Consider the following 18,317-nt stretch of genomic DNA (forward strand, 5'->3'; position numbering starts at 1 on the left):
CTCCTTTTGATTTAACCTCACTTGATATATATCTCTGAGCCTATTTATGCTTTCTCACACCAAGACGAGGTAGCTTGATTGGCCAAATCATAACCACAGAGGCAAATGCAAACACAGCGCAGGTGATGAATGTGAGTCGCAGTGCAGCTTCATAACTCACAATGACCTGTTCTCGGTACTTGGGCTCGAGCTTGGCCACCTCCTCAACTGATTCTCTCACACGACGGATGATCTCATCACGACCTTCTCCTGTGACGTACTGTTTGAGATAATGAAGTAGAGCGTTCTGAACAACGAGTGAGCTACTTGCAACACCAAGTACCTGGCCGAGACTTCGCCACAGCATGAGTGTAGATGTTACAACAGCTTGCTCGGCTTGAGGAGATGCAGCCAATATCGCCATGAATGTTCCTGGGAATTGGAATCCCTGTCCAATTGAGGAGGGGAGAAGGATGAAGAGGTAAACCCATGATGGGAGGTCACGCTGAAGGAAAACCAGGCCTATGGTGCCGATGAGTATGCAGATAGTACCACTTAGGACAGGCCATTTCAAGCGGCCAGTCCAAGTCACGGCAAACCCAACGAAAGTACCGGTTGAAGAGGCAGCAATTGTTGGAATGATGAGGCGGAGACCTGAGGAGGTGGCAGATGTGAGGAGGACAGCCTGAAAGTAGAGTGGACTGTATGCCATGTTAGCAATAAGATACCAAAGAGCAGTTTCAAGCCACAAGAAATAATTTTAGGTTGCTAGTAGGTAATTGAGAGCACATTAAGCAATGAGATGCGAAACGTGCTGTTGTGTATCAGAAACGAGTTGCCCACAGGGAGCGTCACGTCGCACCTCTATCAGCAACAGATATGCTACAGTCCCATCAAAAGACACAAATCTCATTTTATGCAAAGGGGTATGACTTACATATTGAATAAGATTGAGTTAGCGACCATAGCAGCAATGACATTTGAGAAAATGAGGTTTCCGCGAGGTTGTCGGTTCAAGAGATGAAGGGGCATGATCGGTTTATGAACCCAGGACTCAACCCATATGAACACAGGAAATGTGATGGCGAAGATCACAAGACTTGAAATGACAAAGGGGTGTGACCCTGAAAGATATTAGTTAGTCACCATCAGGGTGAATCTTGTTGTTGACTTACATGGAAGAACATTGCCTCCGAGATTCAGGCCCAGAATCACAAATGTAATAGCAGTGGTCAAGAGCAAAGAGCCCCTGATGTCGAATTCTTTAAGAGCCTGCCACACACCTTTTCTTTCGCCCTGGATACCCAGATCGTCTGGAATGGCAATCCATGCAACAACCATGCAGATCAATAGCGGCGGAATCTGTACTCCAAACTCCCATCGCCAGCCAAGATAATCAGCCATGGCGCCCCCTGCAGCGGCACCCAGACTTGATCCAACGCCATAGTTCATGTTGATATACGACTGATACACGCCACGGTTCTCAATGGGCACGAGATCTGAAACAATGATTGATCCAATGGTCATAACACCGCCAGCACCGATTCCACAAAATGCTCGTCCGAGAATAAAGCTCTCGATGCTGTTTGCAAGAGCACACCACGTCGTTGCGGCTGCAAAGATACCCAGTGCTCCCACAAACAGCGGCTTTCGGCCTAGAGCATCAGATAGACGACCCAATAGAGGCTGGAAGGCGGATGAAGTGAGGAGAAAAGCAGTGGAAAGCCACGATGCCGAGTTCGAGGCGTTAAAGTATGATGTAATGACAGGATGTGATGAAGCCATGATTGTTCCATCGAAGCAAGATATGAAATATGCTGTCAGAATCTGAGAGAAGATGAACCAGAAGCGTGTTGGCGACGTGTTGTTAAGAAATGGTGTGTCTATATCCGTCGCAGCAGAAGTTGTAGATCTTGCTGTGATGGAATGGCGTCGACTGTGACCTATGAGAGGAGTCTCTTCATGAGGACGCCCATTATCCAGGTCCTCGGAGATTTCACTCTCATCTTCACCTTCAGCCTCACTGATCACTCCCTCCTGCTCCTCATCGTTAAGGTAATGGTTAGCCTTATAAGAAGAAGGCCTTAGCATTGCACTCTCTAATGATTCAGGCTGCAGGAAGTGAGCACCAGTCGTCAAAGATCTCGAAAGATTTTCAAATTCTGCTGGATCAACGACACTTCCGTCACTGTCGCTGCTCCGAGAATTGGTCCGTACCGGAACAGGTACCGGAGCGGGAGCGGGAGCGGGAGCGGGAGCGGCACGGCCGGGGTCCGAGACCGGAGTCATAACGGCGGTTTGATAACTTCGGTAAGAAGCTCTCCTTGAAACTGACGAAGAAGAAAAAGAAGAGAGGGAAAGATTACAATAAAATAGAAGGATCAGACAGAACCTTTAAAAGGAAATAGGTTGGGGGACCATGTAGAAAAGAGTGGAGTCTCACTGTCGTGATCGCAGACTTTGCGGCGGATACATCCAGAAAGTGGCCCCGCAAAGATCATCGGCATATTCCCGACTCGGACTGCCTATAATAGATGCATTGTCAGTGGAGGATTAGAAATGCGGTATCTCCCACAAAAGGTTTCTCGGCGCGAGTGCAAGTGTGAGTCAGGCAGAGTATTATGACTATGTCTGCCGGCCGTTATGCGGGACCATCACAGGAGGAGAGGAGTCACCTGCACGCGAGCAAGACTACGGTGTGGAGGGGTCAGTTGGTGTTGTAGTTGTAAGTCGGAATCTCCGCCAACTTCAATTAGATGGGTGAGTAGCTTCTAAATCCAATTGCTAAGAATCGTTAGTACTCTTCAATTAAAAGGCACTCAAAACATACAACTGAACTCGTGAGAATAGTTATCATTTCTATAAACCAGTCAATAATCAACCGTCAGGTTTAGCTTATCTCAAGCCTCTCCCCCTTCCCCTCCTTTCATTAACCCCAGCTTACAGCCACCCATGCTCATGTTCATGAACCATCCCTGCCGAATGCAAATGCCCACCATCTGCAAGTTGGACTGATCAATTACCGAAGCGGTCCAGCCGCCCCCCAAACACCCCAATGCAGTATGCAACCCAAACTCGCAACTATTCTATCGTCTTGCTCTGAGATGCTGCAGCCACAAGAATGCCCGCTCCTGTAACGCCTCCATCGTGACACGGGCTGAGTACGACTCGTAAAGGGCTCTCCTCGCCGAATCGTTCGCGCAGGAGCTGGTCCAGAAAGTTCTGGCAATCCTGTAGGTAGTCCTGAAAGTGAACAATACATCCCCCCGTGTAACCTACGCCGAGTTCGTAATCCCGATCCAATGCCTCTGACCCTTCGCCTGGGACTTCTTCGGCCAATGTCAATAGGGCCAGTGTGGCTGCTGCCACAATACCAGCTGCTCGAACCTCAATGGCCTTGGCAATTCGATATACTGCCGTGGCAAGGTCCTCAGTCCACTCAAACGGCGGTGATCCTGTTGATTCAGGGAATTCATGCTGCAGCATAGCGACAAGAGCCGATGGTCGGAGGGGTTTGAAGTGACTCAAAAACGTTGTTGTAAGGTTGTGCTGTTGCAGCAGGCTCTGAGGCAACGTTCCTGCAGCAATACCCAAGTGTTCCGTCAAGTAGTCGACCAGCATAATTCGTCCGAGTTCACCCAGGTAACGGCCTGCCGTCATGAACTCGAGTGGCTGGAAGCCATTCAACTCACCTTGAATATCTAATGTTTTGTCCCATTGGCTGACCAACCCAACTTCGTGTAAGGGAGGTGCAGTACCGTTGATGCTCCATTCAGTATTGATCGCAATCTTGACATCCTCTACCCGCTCGTCCGGTCGGGCAACAACACTCCTTGGACGTTTAGATGGGTTCAGCTGGCTCAGCTTCAACGGGATCGTTGCATTGCAGCCCGTTCCGAGAATAAGACCCATAGCGGCACGTCGATTCAAGGCTTCATCGAAGTTAAAGATGAATGAGACGAGTGTCGAAACCGAGTCATTGGCAATTGCCTCAACTCGAATAGGCGGTAGCTCGTGTGACTTGGCACGATTGTATCCATCGGTGAGGCGGTCACCCAGATCCTGATCGGAGGAAATGGCGAACCCTTTACCCATTTGCATAAGTGTAGCTTGGGAGAGCGAGTGCTGCACCATGGGAAAGCTAAAGGTAACACCAAGAGGCAATGTTTGGTCGCTTTGTAGGTGCAGTGTATCGCATCCATCTTGGACAATCTCAGCAATGCATTTGCCAATCCAAAGAAAGAGACTATCCGGATTTTCGTTCTTTAGGTGCTCATCGATGGGCCAAGATTTCTCCAAACGCCTCCTCACATGTCTTGTAGGAGAAGTCTCATCGGATCCGTTGGTGATATGGCCATTGGCTTGGTCAGATGGCGCGGCTTCGTTGCCAAGTTGGACAAAACCCACTCTCAAGTTTGTGCCGCCTCTATTCTCACGTTAGATATATAAGAGATAATGAAACTCGAAGGCTCGTAACTGACATGTCTATGGCTAAGTGGCTACAGCTTATGTCAGTCCAGGTTTTCAGTTTTCCAATCCATGAACAGAAAGGTCTCACCATCCTTGTTTTCGCTTGGCTTCTGGTCGTAGGATAGCTTCAGATATGGGCGTAGGTAAGAACTGGTTCTCAGAGCCAGCGGCAAGCTTCTCGAATGTCTTGAGAAACAGTTGGGATAGTCGATTGATCTTGTCAATATCGACAAATAAGGGTTCCAAGAACTCTTCAATCGATACAGGAGTTGCCATGGTTGGAGTTAAGTCGCGATAAGATATGACTGGGGTTTCTTATGAAGTTGATGTGAGGTAGTTCAGGGTATCATTCTAGACAATCTGATACCGGCATTAGGCAGACATAGATCGATTGAGGGTAGATCGCCGGTAGAAGGGCGCTAGGAGTGTATAATCGGGTAACGAACGTAGCAGAGGCTCTTCTCTTATAGGTAAAGATGGTGTGCTAGGAGGGCTGCGAATGTGAGAATGAATAAGTATGAATCACAAGTTATGAGAAGGCGGAAGTTATTCACCTATGTTGACGATTCGGTGCAGACGCTAGCGCAGAGAAGCTGCACCCTGATGCAATGACGTGGAACCACAACCTAAATATATTTAACTTTAGCGGTTAGTTTAATAATTAGACATTGACGACCGTAATCAATGATAGTTATCTATATCATATCATTCAATGCATCTCATCTCATGCATGCACCAAGCAAGGAATTGATCAATAAATTCACACGCGATTTTCTGCGGGGTCACATCAGCCTTTCTGTGCCCCGCTGGTTACCCCTGAAACGGTTGACTTACAGCATCACTTCTCACTATCAGGGATGCACTGATGATCTTGAATATGCGACTTCAGGTGCATTTCAAAGTTAGAAATTCGAGAAAGCGATATTAGGAATACTCGGCTCTTTTGATCATACAGGAACGTGAGACAACGTATATAATTATCGGTATGAAAGCATTCTGAATCGCTCGAAGCTCATCCCAAAACGGTTTCCCTAACCAAATTCGGATAAACAATGCAGCCGCATGTGGCGTCACATTCAGCTGCCCATAACGACATCCCTCCACCTAACATCCCCGGATTCTCTGCCTAGTATACTCAACTGTCACCACTTCATATATAATGGATGAGAAACGCCCTGCTCAACGAGCCATGTCGCCGCCTCGTTCCCTCCGTCGCAGTCGACCTACCCTCACAATAGCCTTCATAATAGCTGTTGTTTATACATTCTGGATATGGCAGCCTTTCAACCCTATACTTAACCAGACGATGGTCGATATCACGAGTGACCATGTTCATACTGCCGATAGACTTGTGCCACTAGAGGCGCACATCATGAGTAAATGCCCTGACGCAAAGGTAATCACCTGCCCATCTAAGTGTAGAATAACAAATGCTCAATATCTCCAGGACGGACTTGAACTACTAGTACTGCCCGTTATGCAGCGCGTCCATGATAAGGTTAACTTCACCTTATCTTACATTGGCCGGTATGTCGATACACATCTATATTCCAACAGGAGACTAACATTCGGTTCCATAGGCCAACTGCCAACGACGGCGTCGACTGCATGCACGGCCCTTCAGAATGCATGGGCAACATCATCGAACTCTGCGCCCGCGAACTCTACCCCGATCCCAAGATCAACCTCGGCTTCATCATGTGTCTAAGCCGTGACTACAGCGAAATCCCCGAACGCTCACTCGTCGAAGACTGTGCTCTCGAGTCCGCGATCGATTTCCAGCAACTTAACGACTGCGCTGTAAAGGAGGATGGTGCCTATGGCTTGAGTCTCCTACGGGATAGCATCAAGAGAACTGCAGATGTATGCTGAACTCGTCTGAAAAACCATGCGCATGCTAATACGATCGATAGGCCGGTGTGACGAAGAGCGCCACTATTCGTCTCGATAACAAAATCTACTGCATCCGCGACGGTGGCGAGTGGACCGACTGTCCCAACGGTTCTGGTGTCAACGATCTAATTATTGCGATCGAGAAGCTGCGCCGCTAGACTTGAGTGGCTCGAAAATCTCGGTCCACAACTCACTTGCCTCTCCTAGCGTATAGCTCATAGCAATACCATCCATTCCCGCCTCTTCGTCTCCCGCCATCGCGCCCAGCGTTTCTATGATACTCTCGAGTCCGACTGCCTTGCCCGTCGCCTGAGTAGCCCCCGCTTCGAGCTGAACATGAACAATATGAATGTGAAAGTGGTAATATGTTGGCTGGTAGTGCACATAGAGTTTCAGCTGGTCCGGCTCGATGGATGGATACGTCTTGACAGTGGCATCGACAAGATGGGTTTTCATGTGCTGCAGCCAGGGGATGTGCTTCTTGCGTAGATCTCTCAGCGACCAGATATCCCGTCTCTCGACCAGCGCCAGTAGGTGCAGTGCGTCGAGCGTCTTGCGGTCCCAGTTGAGGTCTGGCAGCATGAGGAAGCCCTCCTCGCCGGCCTCACCCAGCTTTGTCCTGTAGATAACATCCTCTACCTCCTTGCGCCCTTCGATGATGTTAAATACCCAATTGAGTCGTCCTTCTTCCCTCTTGCTGAGCATATACGGTCGAATGTGGTCTTTGTAAATATCTGGTGTCTCCGTCACAAACCGAACACCCTGCTTGCTGTACTTTTTGACGTGCGTTTCGGTACATGGGTAAATCAGGTTGATTTTGAGATCAGCGAAGAAGTCGGCGTCGTCAGGCTTGGTCGCCTCAGTGCCGCTGCGGCCCATGAACCAGTGATAAATGTCGTTGGCGCCCAGGTTCTGAATCCGCGCGAGCTGAGCGGGAAGATCGGTGAGGTAGGCCTGTGAGGTTGGGAAGGGAGCGCGTTCCAAGATCAATAGAGCTGGTTGGTCGTCGATAGAACCGTAGAGTGAGATGCGACGGCCTGCTTGATCTTGATTGAGAACGCGATCAAGCTTGAATTTGGGCACTAGGGCCTCCGCTTTTGCTTTGACATCAGCCATTGTTGATTTGACAAAACTTGGCTGTGGTCTACAAGTTCAGAATCTCCTTCAGAATGTAATTCTGCCCCTCTTTAGCAGTGGAGGAATCGACGGGAGGGACACCCCACGGTGGGGCTTCTGTTGACACCACTCCACAACGGTAAACAGATGAACCCGCATTCCATGAGATCTCACACATGGACCCTTATTAGCTTACTAGCCAGCGTGCTTGTGGCATTCGACTGGAATTCTACATTCAATTTCACTGCTCGAAGAGACCGCGTGCTGTGTGTATCATCAAAAATAATGAACTTATTTGGAGTATCGCTAAAAAGTCGTTAGGCGTCATAGCCGCCTATGAAGAAGGTGCTCTATCTATGGTAGTGAGTGTTTATTTATTTAACATCATCATCAGAAGCCTTGAAGGCGTAAGGAACGTGGCGCGGCTGCTTCATCATGCCGCCATCTACTCTCCTAACGTCCCCTTATTTCCCCCATGCATCACTTGAGCAACCCAAAGCTGCTCGCGCATGCATCATTACTTGCGCTATCGTCCTCAATTCTGCAAAACAACAATCCTGGGTGGTTCGCACCGGGTATATAATTCAGCGCTAGAATTGAAAATAAGGACCTGGGTCCAAAGTTCGTCATAAGCTCAAAGGTCGAAAAGACGAATAACGGCGTGATACAGATGGTCGGTAAGTTGATCGGGATTGGGATATCTTCCAACGGCGGAGCGTGGTAAGTGATATTCGTACTGAACTTGCGAAGATATCATATGAAGTTTGTGCTGCAGATGCCAACAGGGTATGCCGAGAAACCAGAACGCCATAGCCATTAAACCAATGCACCGATAACATATACCTTCCAGGGCCGTATTCAAGTAAATGTGTCGTGACTGTATTAATCATGAGAATGATGAGTGAGCATTGAAACCATTGGAACCAGTTTCCGTTGATCCATCACCCTCAATCGTCTTCCTCCAGTGTTCGGGGCGGCAGACACAAACCAGAGGGAATGCTTTTATTTCACCTTCTGCAGCAGGAGAGCTGTCGCGGCGTCCCGACGCGTTCGAGACGCCACTATCGCGTTGAGCTTGTCGTCGAGCCTCCCACTCCTCTGCCCGCTCATTGAGCATGACGCCTGTTGCCCAACCATCGTCCCATATGCCCACAACCTTGAGCATATCTCCTCGTTCCAAGGCGAATTCGTCGGTTGCCCGTGGTTGGTATGCCCAAAGAACAGCTATTCGGTCACCGGGGTGAATGTCGTCCTGAGAGTAGTAGTCCTTAAAAAATGGCAACTGTTCGGATTGTTGGCTAGCGACGCCCTGAGGTGATGAGAATCCCCCAGCACTAGATGGGGATTGCGGTACAGAGCTGCCAAGGGCCGAATTACTCGACAGTGAGCCATGTCGTCGGGGCTTAGTCGGTGGTGGGCGAAGAACTCCGCCGCGAGTTTCTGACGAGGGTGGGCTTGACGTAAACTCGTCTGAAGAAGAATGATCCCTGCGTGGAAATGCGCCTACGGCACCAATTCCACCGGCGGCTGATGAAGTGTCGCGATGATGTGAAGGTGAATCGCCGGAATGGCCTTCGAGAGCAGACATCCGTGCTATGCGTCCACCTGGAAGAACTTCATAACCCTGAGGAGCGGCTGAGGATGCTGCTTGAGCCATAGTTGTTCCACCTTGTCGGGCAGGCGAAGGCTGGTTGAAAATGCTTCCTTTGGGACTGCTCGGTCGCCGTCTCCTCCTAAGGCACAACAGGAGGCCAAGGGCAAGCAAACCAAGACCAGCAAGAACGCCAATAACGATACCAGCAATTGCTCCGCCGCTTAGACCACCACTTCCTCCTTCATCGTCATCCTCGTCAGAGTTGTCGTTTCCGCTACCTGCAGTGCTTGACTCAGTAGCTGAAGATGTTGGTGATACTCGTGTGAATGTAATGGTGGCAGTCAAAGTTGGCAGCGTGACATCTTTGCAGCGCTCTTCGGCATTCGAGTTGTAACAGCAGGTGTCGGTCGAGTTAAGGCCACCTGAACCACAATAGGAACAGAGTCCTACGGTGCTGTTGCCGTAGCCACAGTTCTGTGACTCGTTCTCAATTGCTGAAATACATGTCTTAGTGTCCAGGGAGCCACCAGGTAGGGCACAGTTCGTGAAGTCTGCTCTAATCAGCTGGAGCAAATTGCTTGACGGTCTCGAACAGAGCTCGTCGTCTGATGTTACATAAGCCTCGCTTTGGGCAAACTCAGCACAACTGTCGGCGCAAAGAGGTCGCGACTGCGATGCTGAAAGGCCACAGGGCTCAATAGAGTTCTGGACAATAGCATTGCATAACACGGTTGTCGTGAAGCGAGCATACAAGTCGCTGGTGTCAGTCAAATCAACATTGCTGCATCCGAACAAGGATTGGTATCTAGGAGCTGTCAGAATTGCTTGAGATGTTGTTTCCGTGGCTGACTTACTGCCTCTGCATATAATCTCTCTGAACATAGTTCGAAAGTTGGCTATCGAAAGATGCTCTGTCTGAAACATATCGCAAGAAGGGGCTGTTTATCAAGTCAGAGAATTGATCGGTCACCAGATAAGAGAACTCACAAGAACTCAAGCAGGCTGTCTCCGGTAGAGATCGATGCAGATGTAAATGCTGGGCATGCTTTTGAATCCTTTAAAGAAATACAGTCCGAATTTTGAGCCGAAACAACCGTTGATGATGCAGAAAGTAAGCCAAGAATGACACTTTTGGGAGTGACATATTTCCGCGACTGACGAGCCCTCGAAGGGACTGTGTCTTGCTTGAGTGCAGCCATCTGTAAAGTTTGGTTGGTGGTCCAAGTTCGACAAGCTGATGCAGGAATCGGTGGTGTCTTAAGCTTCAACAACACCTAGGTCATGGTTGTCGGGATATGAGCTTGGGATGATTTGCCTGATTTGTCAAAGAGTTGGGGTCGAAAGTCGTCTGGAGTGGTCGATGGAGCAATGTTGGGCGGTTAATAATCGTAGCCAAAAACTGCTCTCCTGAGCAAACAATTGAGTGAATGTGTGATTAGTTTAGGTTGAAGAAGTCGAATTGTCGGAGCTCAATCGATTTCGTGATGTTCTCAAACGATGGTAACAGTTGGTGAAAGATTAAATTACGATTATTTTTCCACGGAGGGAAAGAGCGAATGTCGTAAACAAATTAAAGAAGGTGAGATGGTCCTCGAGAAACGGCCCCTTTCGAGAGAAAACGGACCTGGAAGTTCGTTCCTTTCGATTGTCGTTCAGGCTCGAGTTGATTGAGCGCGTGCAATTGAAGGCAAACCAGGTGATGCTACGCACACTGGCTGGGCACGGGTGGGGGAAGGAGGAAGGGGGAGAAGAAAGAGAAGAAGAAATTCGACTCGAGCAAAGAGATCCCAGCGACTTCAGACCCGGCAGCGGACGCGACGGATGGTGGTTGAAGATTGACCCTGGCTGGGATATTAGGGGGTGTGTTAGGGCAGTGTGAACCGCCTGGGGGTCCGATGAGAGAAGGATGACACAGGTGCACAGCGCAGTGGGAGAGAGGGAAGAGAGAGGCAGAGAGGGAAGCAGGGATTTAGAGAAACATGAAGGACCTTAGGATGATCAGAGTGGGCGAAAGTGGTGCCGGCGCCTGGTGTTTGGACCCCATGCTCCTGGCCAAACAAACTGAATGGAGGGAAATGGCGATAGCCAGGGTGAGTCGAGTCGCCCTAATCCCAAAGAGGAATAGACCAGGGCCAGCTGGGGACAACGGCCAAGTCTCAGATGTATTTTTGCTCCAAGATTGTATGATTCAGATACCTTCTCTTCTCAGCTAGCCTGAACGTGTTTAATCTTGGGGAACAAGGATCCAACGGAAGCCGAGCAGGGTCATTAGCGTCATTCTAGCCGTCCACCACTTAAAGAACGTCTTCCATAGCCTTTCCGGGCCGCTATTTATCGCTACATGACCCCATAAACCCAGCATCAGCACCACGTTGCTGGGTCTCCATATGTAGTTAGCGAGACTTTGCATTGAATCTTTTGTTGATGATATGTTCAACAATGGTTCTCTTACTGAGACACAGACACAGAGCACAACTCTCACACAGATTATTACGGTCAATGCAACCTGCAAGGAGGGACTCTTCCAACAGATAGTCGCCTCCAACGACAGCATCTCGTCTGCAAGTCATCGTCATTCTCTCCCCCTCACATCAGATCTTGACCCATTTGTGTCTCGACTCAGATCTAACTTTGCCTTCCCTATTCCCAATTGCGTTCGACTCCACGTGCACTAGTCAGACTCAGAGTTTATGAAACTTCTAGCCCAGTCGGATCTCATCGACACAACGTTAGCCTCCACTCTTGACATCGAGTCAATCGGCCTCCTTGCATAAATGACTCTGTTGCACGACCATGCACAACAGCGAAAACAAGTTTTTTTTTACTGATTTGCCGTGATTTCGGTTTGTAAGCGCCGTTGCTTCATCTGTTTTTTTGTTACACACATGATGTATGGAATATGCATCCAACGTTGCGCGCAAAGTGGAAAACAAAAGCTTGTGGGAGAAAACGCGCAAGTCTCGGGATTGTTGATAACTATACACAACCACAAACGGAAACATTTGTCCAAAAATTGTTCAAGAAAAGAAACGCATCGGATGCAACCCTCTCACCGTTCTGCCGTGCAGCCACCTCAATATTGGCTGTGAATGTGAACTGTCAGTTCGATGACCGACTGGCTGAGACGTCCCCCCCCAGCTGAGTCAATAATGTTTCCCTTTTTTTTCGAGATTGCATTTTCAACACCTGCTCGGTCACAACTCTGGCCTACTGTTCACGTCAGCAATATATCTCATACACACATTTCATTTGCGGTATTAACGACGAGTGCTTACCTTTCTATTACCTTGTGTAGCTCACCCATTAGCTCTTGTCAACGTCGCATTGCCGCGCAGCGTAACATTATGACCTTCTTGTGCCTCTTGCGTGCTCTAGTGGAGACCCTGTCATATGCCATGGATTGTATTAGGGGATTTTCTTGTAATTGTGATGGTAATGCTGATATGCATAAAGTGGGTGTTTTGTATCATCACAGACATTGAAACACATGGCACAATGCCTTTGAGATTAATGCTCGGGAAATGTTACGGAATTTCCGCTATCGGAAGCTCAGATAATATCTTCCTCGCCTTGAATTCCTCACGAGGCCTCAGCAGCAAAGACATTCCCAACTTTATTCACCATCAAAGCAACGGAAGCTCTAAGAATAATTTTATACATAACAGATCGGTACGTATAGAGCAAGCTCGGGTTCCTGCAGATTAATTTCCAGCCCTTGTCCAATCCCTGCTCTCGCTGGAAGCGCGTTTCACCTGGGCTAGGGACATCGCGAACCGCTTTGTTATGCCACGATGTGACCCTGTTTTCCGTTGCTCTTTGGGAAGTATTTGTCGAAACGAGGATGCGCTATCGCTGTCTAAAAGCCACTACCGGTCAAGCGAAGTGAGCTGCGTGGTAGTGTGTCGATCAACAAGCTGTTATCGGCACAGAGGACGGAGTAAAGTAATAGAATGAATGTGAGACACGGTAGGATCAGAAATGTTCGTCTCTGGTGAAGCCACCTGGATATACTTGATGTCGGTCAATGCTTTCCCGTCCTCACGATTTCTCTTGGGTTGGATCGGATTGGTCAAGTGCTTGGACCTGTGAATAGCTGTCAATATTTGATGGGCTAATCGCGTCTTATGTTACAAGACATGTCCGAACCAGCAATTCACTGCCAGTAACGGAGCAGGCTCCAGATAGCATGATCTTTCTTACAAGTTATCAATAATATTCATTGTGTTCTTGGTCAAGTGATAAGAAAATGTTCTTCGCAAGGCCTAGAGCTAATGGGATTCTTCTAGATATAGGTTAGGTAGCTTATGATTTAGTTCTACTCCATAACGGCTACCCTAACTTTACATATATTCCTAGGTATCTTAACCTTAATTACTACTAGGTCAGACACTTGTATTAAGACAGTATACAATTTGCCCTCTCAACAAAGAATCAGAAGACGTTTGCACAGAAACATGCCTGGTATCTGTGTAGACATCGATCTGAGCGCAAGTTAACCCAAGCTACTTCGTATACCACTGCCGAATTGGTAATGTGAGCCGAGGCATATGCGGGACTAGTTTACATGCATTATTAATACGCAATTAATCACTCCTAGATGCTGAGTCCAAGAATAACTATTCAACATCATTAGACATACAGCATGGCGCTCAAAGAAACGACGAAGCTCTTCACTCCCGTCAAGGTAGGAAAAGTCGAGCTTCAGCACCGAGTGGTGCTTGCTCCTTTGACACGACGACGTGCAGATGAGACCACATCAGTCCCCGCGCCTTATGCGGCAGAGTATTATGCTCAACGAGCATCTCCTGGTGGCCTCCTCATCTCTGAAGGCACCTTCGTCGCTCACGAGGCCGGTGGAATGTCACGTGTACCGGGTCTCTACTCCGAGGAGCAGAGAGCAGCATGGAAGACGATAACGGATGCTGTACATGCCAAAGGAGGCTTCATATTCTGTCAGCTCTGGGCTTTGGGGTAATTACATCAATGTACAGTATGCGCGTATTGGGGATATTGACTGTGACCTGTAGTCGAGTTGCCAACCCGAAGATTGTTCCTCATGTCTGGAGCGCCGGTTCTGTGCCCTTTGATGCGAGGGGTTCTGGGTCGGCCGAGCCGCCCGCTAAGTTCACCGTTATGGCTGAATCTGATATTGATAGATTCGTGGGACACTACCGACAGGCTGCTCTCAATGCCATCGAGGCAGGCTTCGACGGAGTTGAGATTCATGGAGCAAATGGATATGTGAGGCTCGAAAGATACAAAGTGAGATTCACACAGCTAACGTTCCATATAGCTTATCGACCAATTCGTGAGTTCAGTACTCTCTTCCAAAAACCGCTACTAAAACTTTTATAGCTACAAACCAACAGCAATAACCGCACGGATTCGTATGGAGGTAGTCTCGAAAACCGCTTTCGCTTTCCATTGAGAGTCCTTAACGCTGTCTGTGAAGCCATCGGCCCCGATCGCGTTGGAATTCGCATGAGTCCCTTTTCGAGATTCCAAGGCATGCGCGAGGCCGAACCTCTGGCTGTCTTCGTCCCTTGGGCAGAAGCCATCATCAAGGCCCAGCCATCTCTGGCCTTCATTCATGCAGTTGAACCCAGGATCGAAGGTGGAAGTGATTCTCCTGACAAAAACTTGGAAGAGAACGAAACTCTAGCCCCTATTCGAAAAGTCGTTGGCAGTTCAGAGATTAAGTTCGTTGTTGCAGGAGGTTTTACACCGGACACTGCAGTTATGCACGCAGCTCATACCGATGACCTTGTAGCTTTTGGGCGTTACTTTATTCGTAAGTTATGTGATCAAAATTTGCCGATACGATGTACTGAGCTAGCAACAGCAAACCCCGATTTGCCAGCCCGAATTCAGAACGGCTGGCCGCTGACGAAATATGATCGCTCGCTCTTCTACACGCCGGATGAACACGGCTACATCGAGTAAGTATCAACCCCCCCCCCCCCCCCCCCCATTGACTGGCTTTGCTGACCATGCCTTGTAGCTATCCTGCATACAAGCCTGATGCATCGAGACTTTGATGCGAGATGTTGGATATCCGCCAGAGCGACTGACGTTGCTAGGCTCCCAAACTGAGCACAAAACAACCTAGAGTATGACTAGAGTATTAGAATATCATGTCTTGTGTTGATTATGCACAACCATACCTCGCCCAACTGTGTCGCCAGCTCAGATGTCAATTATCATGATTAAGTTCTTGCTTGGTTTGCTGCACATCAGATGCCTGTGCTGGCTCGTTCTTGCCAGTGTCGGTGGCCTTGTTCGAACTGAGGATCTCAGCAACTTTTTGTGCCAATCGTGTACGCGGAACCGACGTTCGCTTGAAACGTCTACTCATCACACTCAGTTAGCAGTCCTTTATTGCATTGTATCACAAGGTGCTTTAGAAACATGGAAATTCACGAGTAGAACGCCTGCAGTAAAGGAGAAATAACTTACACAATCATACCACGTTCAATGTCGAGTTGCTGTTCATCTACAGGCAGAAACTCGACAAGAACGTCGGTGGAGGTATACCCAGATGTCAATCCCATTCTTGCCATCGCTGCCCCTTTATCAGCAATGACATTGCCTGTGACTTTGCCCCGTGGGACCCAGTGCAGCTCGATCATCACTCCAGCTTCTTGAAGTTCATCTATTTTGACGCAGACTTTCTCTACTGTTCGTTTTCTGATCCCCTTTTTCGTGTGAGGATTGCTGCCCTGTGCATTGCCGTGAGGTCCAGTGGTAACCATGAGTCTATTCTTCATCCTTAGGAGATTCAAGGCGGATTGACTGTCGGTGAACACTTCGAGAGATTGTAAAAGATTGATGTTTTCCTTCTGCATTTTAGTGACTTGCACTGCATAATCCAGCGCGAGACAAATAGCCTCAAGTTCTGCAACTTCCGTAGGAGTTGTGTGTCCCTTTGCGGAGATGCGCACCCAGTTAGAGCCAGTAAGAAATGCCACGGCAAAGCCTGTAGAGACTTTTTTCCTCGAAGCATCGGCCCAGATAATCAACCGAGAGCCATCGCTGGACGCGCCAGCGACATGTTGAGCTCTGGTCACAGCCTCCGCAGCAGGTTTGATAAAAATACCGGTCAACGGCCCAAGCTGATGGCACGAGCTGCTACTCTTGGGCTGCTTCTTTTCCCCCCTTGTGGTCCCTTTCTTGGGTACCGGTACCTCCGTAGCAGTCGCAGGTGTCGCAATCCTGGAAGGCGACTCCTCATTCCATGCCTCGCGCGCTGCAAGCCATGATCTCTTTGACCTATCGAGGAGGTCCTGGACCTTTGCATAAAGGTTCAAGATGGTGTCTGCGACGTACGGCATTTCTTTTGCCTTAAGGAAGCAGCAGCGCGACGAATGATGATGGAAGGAAGGAAGGAAGGAAGATGCAAGATGCAAGATGAAAGGGTAAACAAATGGAAGCAAAGGGTGGAGAGAACAGAGAAGAGTAAGGATGCGGCAGTGCCTAACAGCTCGTGAATCAGATAAGCAGTTTGTCGGAACGTTTGAAGTTATTGGCAGGTGCGCCTCAGTGGCAGGAAAATGATCAAAAGGTCGACTGCCTTACGAGAAGCGCCACTTTCCGCCAGCCTAAAGGTCAGATACTACGACTTGCGAGTAAATAAAAGAGTGAGGCAAGGGGAAAGAACGCAAGAGGTGAGAACTGGAAGAGTCGGCGAGTTGTGGCCCTGGGATGCTGAAGGGGGAAAGACCTGAGTGCGATGAAAGTTCCCCCTCTGCTAATAGAGACAGATGGGTGAATATAATGGTGTGGGATATCATTCTCATGTATAAGGTACCTTATACTGCCAGAATGCCTTAAGTCTCTTCGTATAACACGGCATATGTAAACAATAATAGAACCTAGGTAGCCCAAGCAGTCAGGAGAACCAGCACAACTCAAGAGTTGGGGCTCGATAGCTAAGAAAGCGAGAGGAAAGCCAAGAACCGAACTACTTAATCTCATTCTCCTCAACGTCTCGGCTTCCTACTTGAGGTGTCTTGGGAACACCTACTGCGCCCAACTACAAAACTACATTTCAGCTCTGCCTCCAGCGCCTCTCAATTATCATCTTCTTCATCTGTTCCCTTCCCTTCGCATCAGACATAATTCGGTTTTCTTTTTTTGCTATTCATCTCGCTCCCCAACCCATCAAACAACAGTCCGTCGATGGTCCTTTGTAATTCCCCAATTCTGTTCTACGACCTTGGCCGTCATCCTAACCAACTGCCCTTAGCCCATCTCGTGTCGTTTTCTCATCTCAGAAGACATTTTTGCTGTTCATCGCCAAGCCTTAGCCCGGTTCGACAGATACAGTACGTCTCATCACTGACGAAATTTGTATGCATTTCTTCAATGATCAGAGTGGAGTTCAGTGAATAAAGCCAAATTTACCGCGAATATATATTGCGCGGCGAAGACCATGTGTCACCCTTCTGAAAGCTGAAGCTTTGAGGAGAAGAAGTCGGGTACTTTTTTCAGTCTCTGGGTTTTTATTCCCACCCTGCAGCTGCCTTAGGTACACAACTGACCCGTGCCGGACACTTGGGATAATGAAACGTGAAGATGGATTTAAGGTTCCCATACTTCGCCGCCGCTGACCATCATGGCTTCAGAGTTTGGTCTTCGCGAATGCTGCGGAGGCGAGGGACGGATGGCTCAGTTCCCAAAGTACATGAAATGCCCTTGACGGAAGTGGAAGATTGTAATATAAGGTAGCTATGAATCGATGGTAGTATTTACCAGTAACACCCATTTGAAGTTTCCTCTTGATATCATTCATTCCTTTTCGTTCTAATCCACCTTTGGTTGATTGGCTCTGGAAAATGATGTGCCCTTTCACCTGAATCCCAGTTTTGTCATGATATAGGCTTCAGCGGCCTTGTCCGTGTTCACAAGCTACAATATTCCTTTACCAACGCCAAAGTACAAAGGGTACAGTTGATCTCGCTGCCCCCGAAGCTGAAGCCGAGGATGGGGGCGATAGGGCTGAAGCAGGGGCCCAGGGCATTGTAGAAAAGCTTGGTGCTTGGCTTTGGGCGATGAAACCCTATCGTCGTATTGCCATCAGATAAGGTTGGGACTCATTCACACTACTTATAAGTTAACACTAATGCTGAGACTGAGCCATCTCACTTGGAAGATTAGAATGAGTTGATAGAACATGAAGAGCTTTCGGAGCTAGGAAAGACTCGCCTGTCTCCAGTTCTAACCATGCGCGATCCTTCGATGGTGTTAATATCACAAAAACCGATGA

At 48.6% G+C, this 18,317-nt stretch overlaps 6 protein-coding genes across 6 annotated transcripts; 2 read left to right on the forward strand and 4 right to left on the reverse strand.

Moving 5' to 3' along the window:
• Nucleotides 1-40: 40 nt before the first annotated feature.
• BKA55DRAFT_512859 (major facilitator superfamily-domain-containing protein) lies at nt 41-4,725 on the reverse strand (the record flags this gene model as incomplete). Its single annotated transcript, XM_046187843.1, has 5 exons — nt 41-680; nt 917-1,103; nt 1,155-2,371; nt 3,134-4,405; nt 4,601-4,725. 5 exons carry the CDS (start codon nt 4,723-4,725, stop codon nt 41-43), a joined length of 3,441 nt encoding a protein of 1,146 aa, XP_046048884.1.
• Nucleotides 4,726-5,755: 1,030 nt separating this feature from the next.
• On the forward strand, nt 5,756-6,321 carry BKA55DRAFT_512814 (uncharacterized protein; the record flags this gene model as incomplete). The annotated part of the gene is made up of 3 exons (XM_046187836.1): nt 5,756-5,845; nt 5,897-5,976; nt 6,030-6,321. The coding sequence occupies 3 exons, from the start codon at nt 5,756-5,758 to the stop codon at nt 6,319-6,321; spliced, it is 462 nt and encodes a 153-aa protein (XP_046048885.1).
• A 150-nt stretch (nt 6,322-6,471) lies between these two features.
• BKA55DRAFT_513457 (HIT-like domain-containing protein) lies at nt 6,472-7,458 on the reverse strand (the record flags this gene model as incomplete). Its single annotated transcript, XM_046187893.1, has 1 exon — nt 6,472-7,458. One exon carries the CDS (start codon nt 7,456-7,458, stop codon nt 6,472-6,474), a length of 987 nt encoding a protein of 328 aa, XP_046048886.1.
• A 740-nt stretch (nt 7,459-8,198) lies between these two features.
• On the reverse strand, nt 8,199-10,501 carry BKA55DRAFT_396070 (uncharacterized protein). The gene is made up of 3 exons (XM_046186040.1): nt 10,040-10,501; nt 9,907-9,990; nt 8,199-9,857 (listed from the first exon to the last, which is right to left on the reverse strand). Exons 1-3 carry the CDS (start codon nt 10,249-10,251, stop codon nt 8,345-8,347), a joined length of 1,809 nt encoding a protein of 602 aa, XP_046048887.1. The 5' UTR covers nt 10,252-10,501; the 3' UTR covers nt 8,199-8,344.
• A 3,193-nt stretch (nt 10,502-13,694) lies between these two features.
• On the forward strand, nt 13,695-15,090 carry BKA55DRAFT_540503 (uncharacterized protein; the record flags this gene model as incomplete). The annotated part of the gene is made up of 6 exons (XM_046190275.1): nt 13,695-14,023; nt 14,080-14,314; nt 14,346-14,360; nt 14,408-14,843; nt 14,895-14,991; nt 15,054-15,090. 6 exons carry the CDS (start codon nt 13,695-13,697, stop codon nt 15,088-15,090), a joined length of 1,149 nt encoding a protein of 382 aa, XP_046048888.1.
• Nucleotides 15,091-15,245: 155 nt separating this feature from the next.
• On the reverse strand, nt 15,246-16,383 carry BKA55DRAFT_691197 (uncharacterized protein; the record flags this gene model as incomplete). Its single annotated transcript, XM_046199631.1, has 2 exons — nt 15,246-15,399; nt 15,509-16,383. 2 exons carry the CDS (start codon nt 16,381-16,383, stop codon nt 15,246-15,248), a joined length of 1,029 nt encoding a protein of 342 aa, XP_046048889.1.
• Between the last annotated feature and the right edge of the window lie 1,934 nt (nt 16,384-18,317).

Source organism: Fusarium redolens, assembly GCF_020744475.1.
Source record: "Fusarium redolens strain MPI-CAGE-AT-0023 chromosome Unknown BKA55scaffold_9, whole genome shotgun sequence".
NCBI classification, from domain to species: Eukaryota; Fungi; Ascomycota; class Sordariomycetes; order Hypocreales; family Nectriaceae; genus Fusarium; species Fusarium redolens.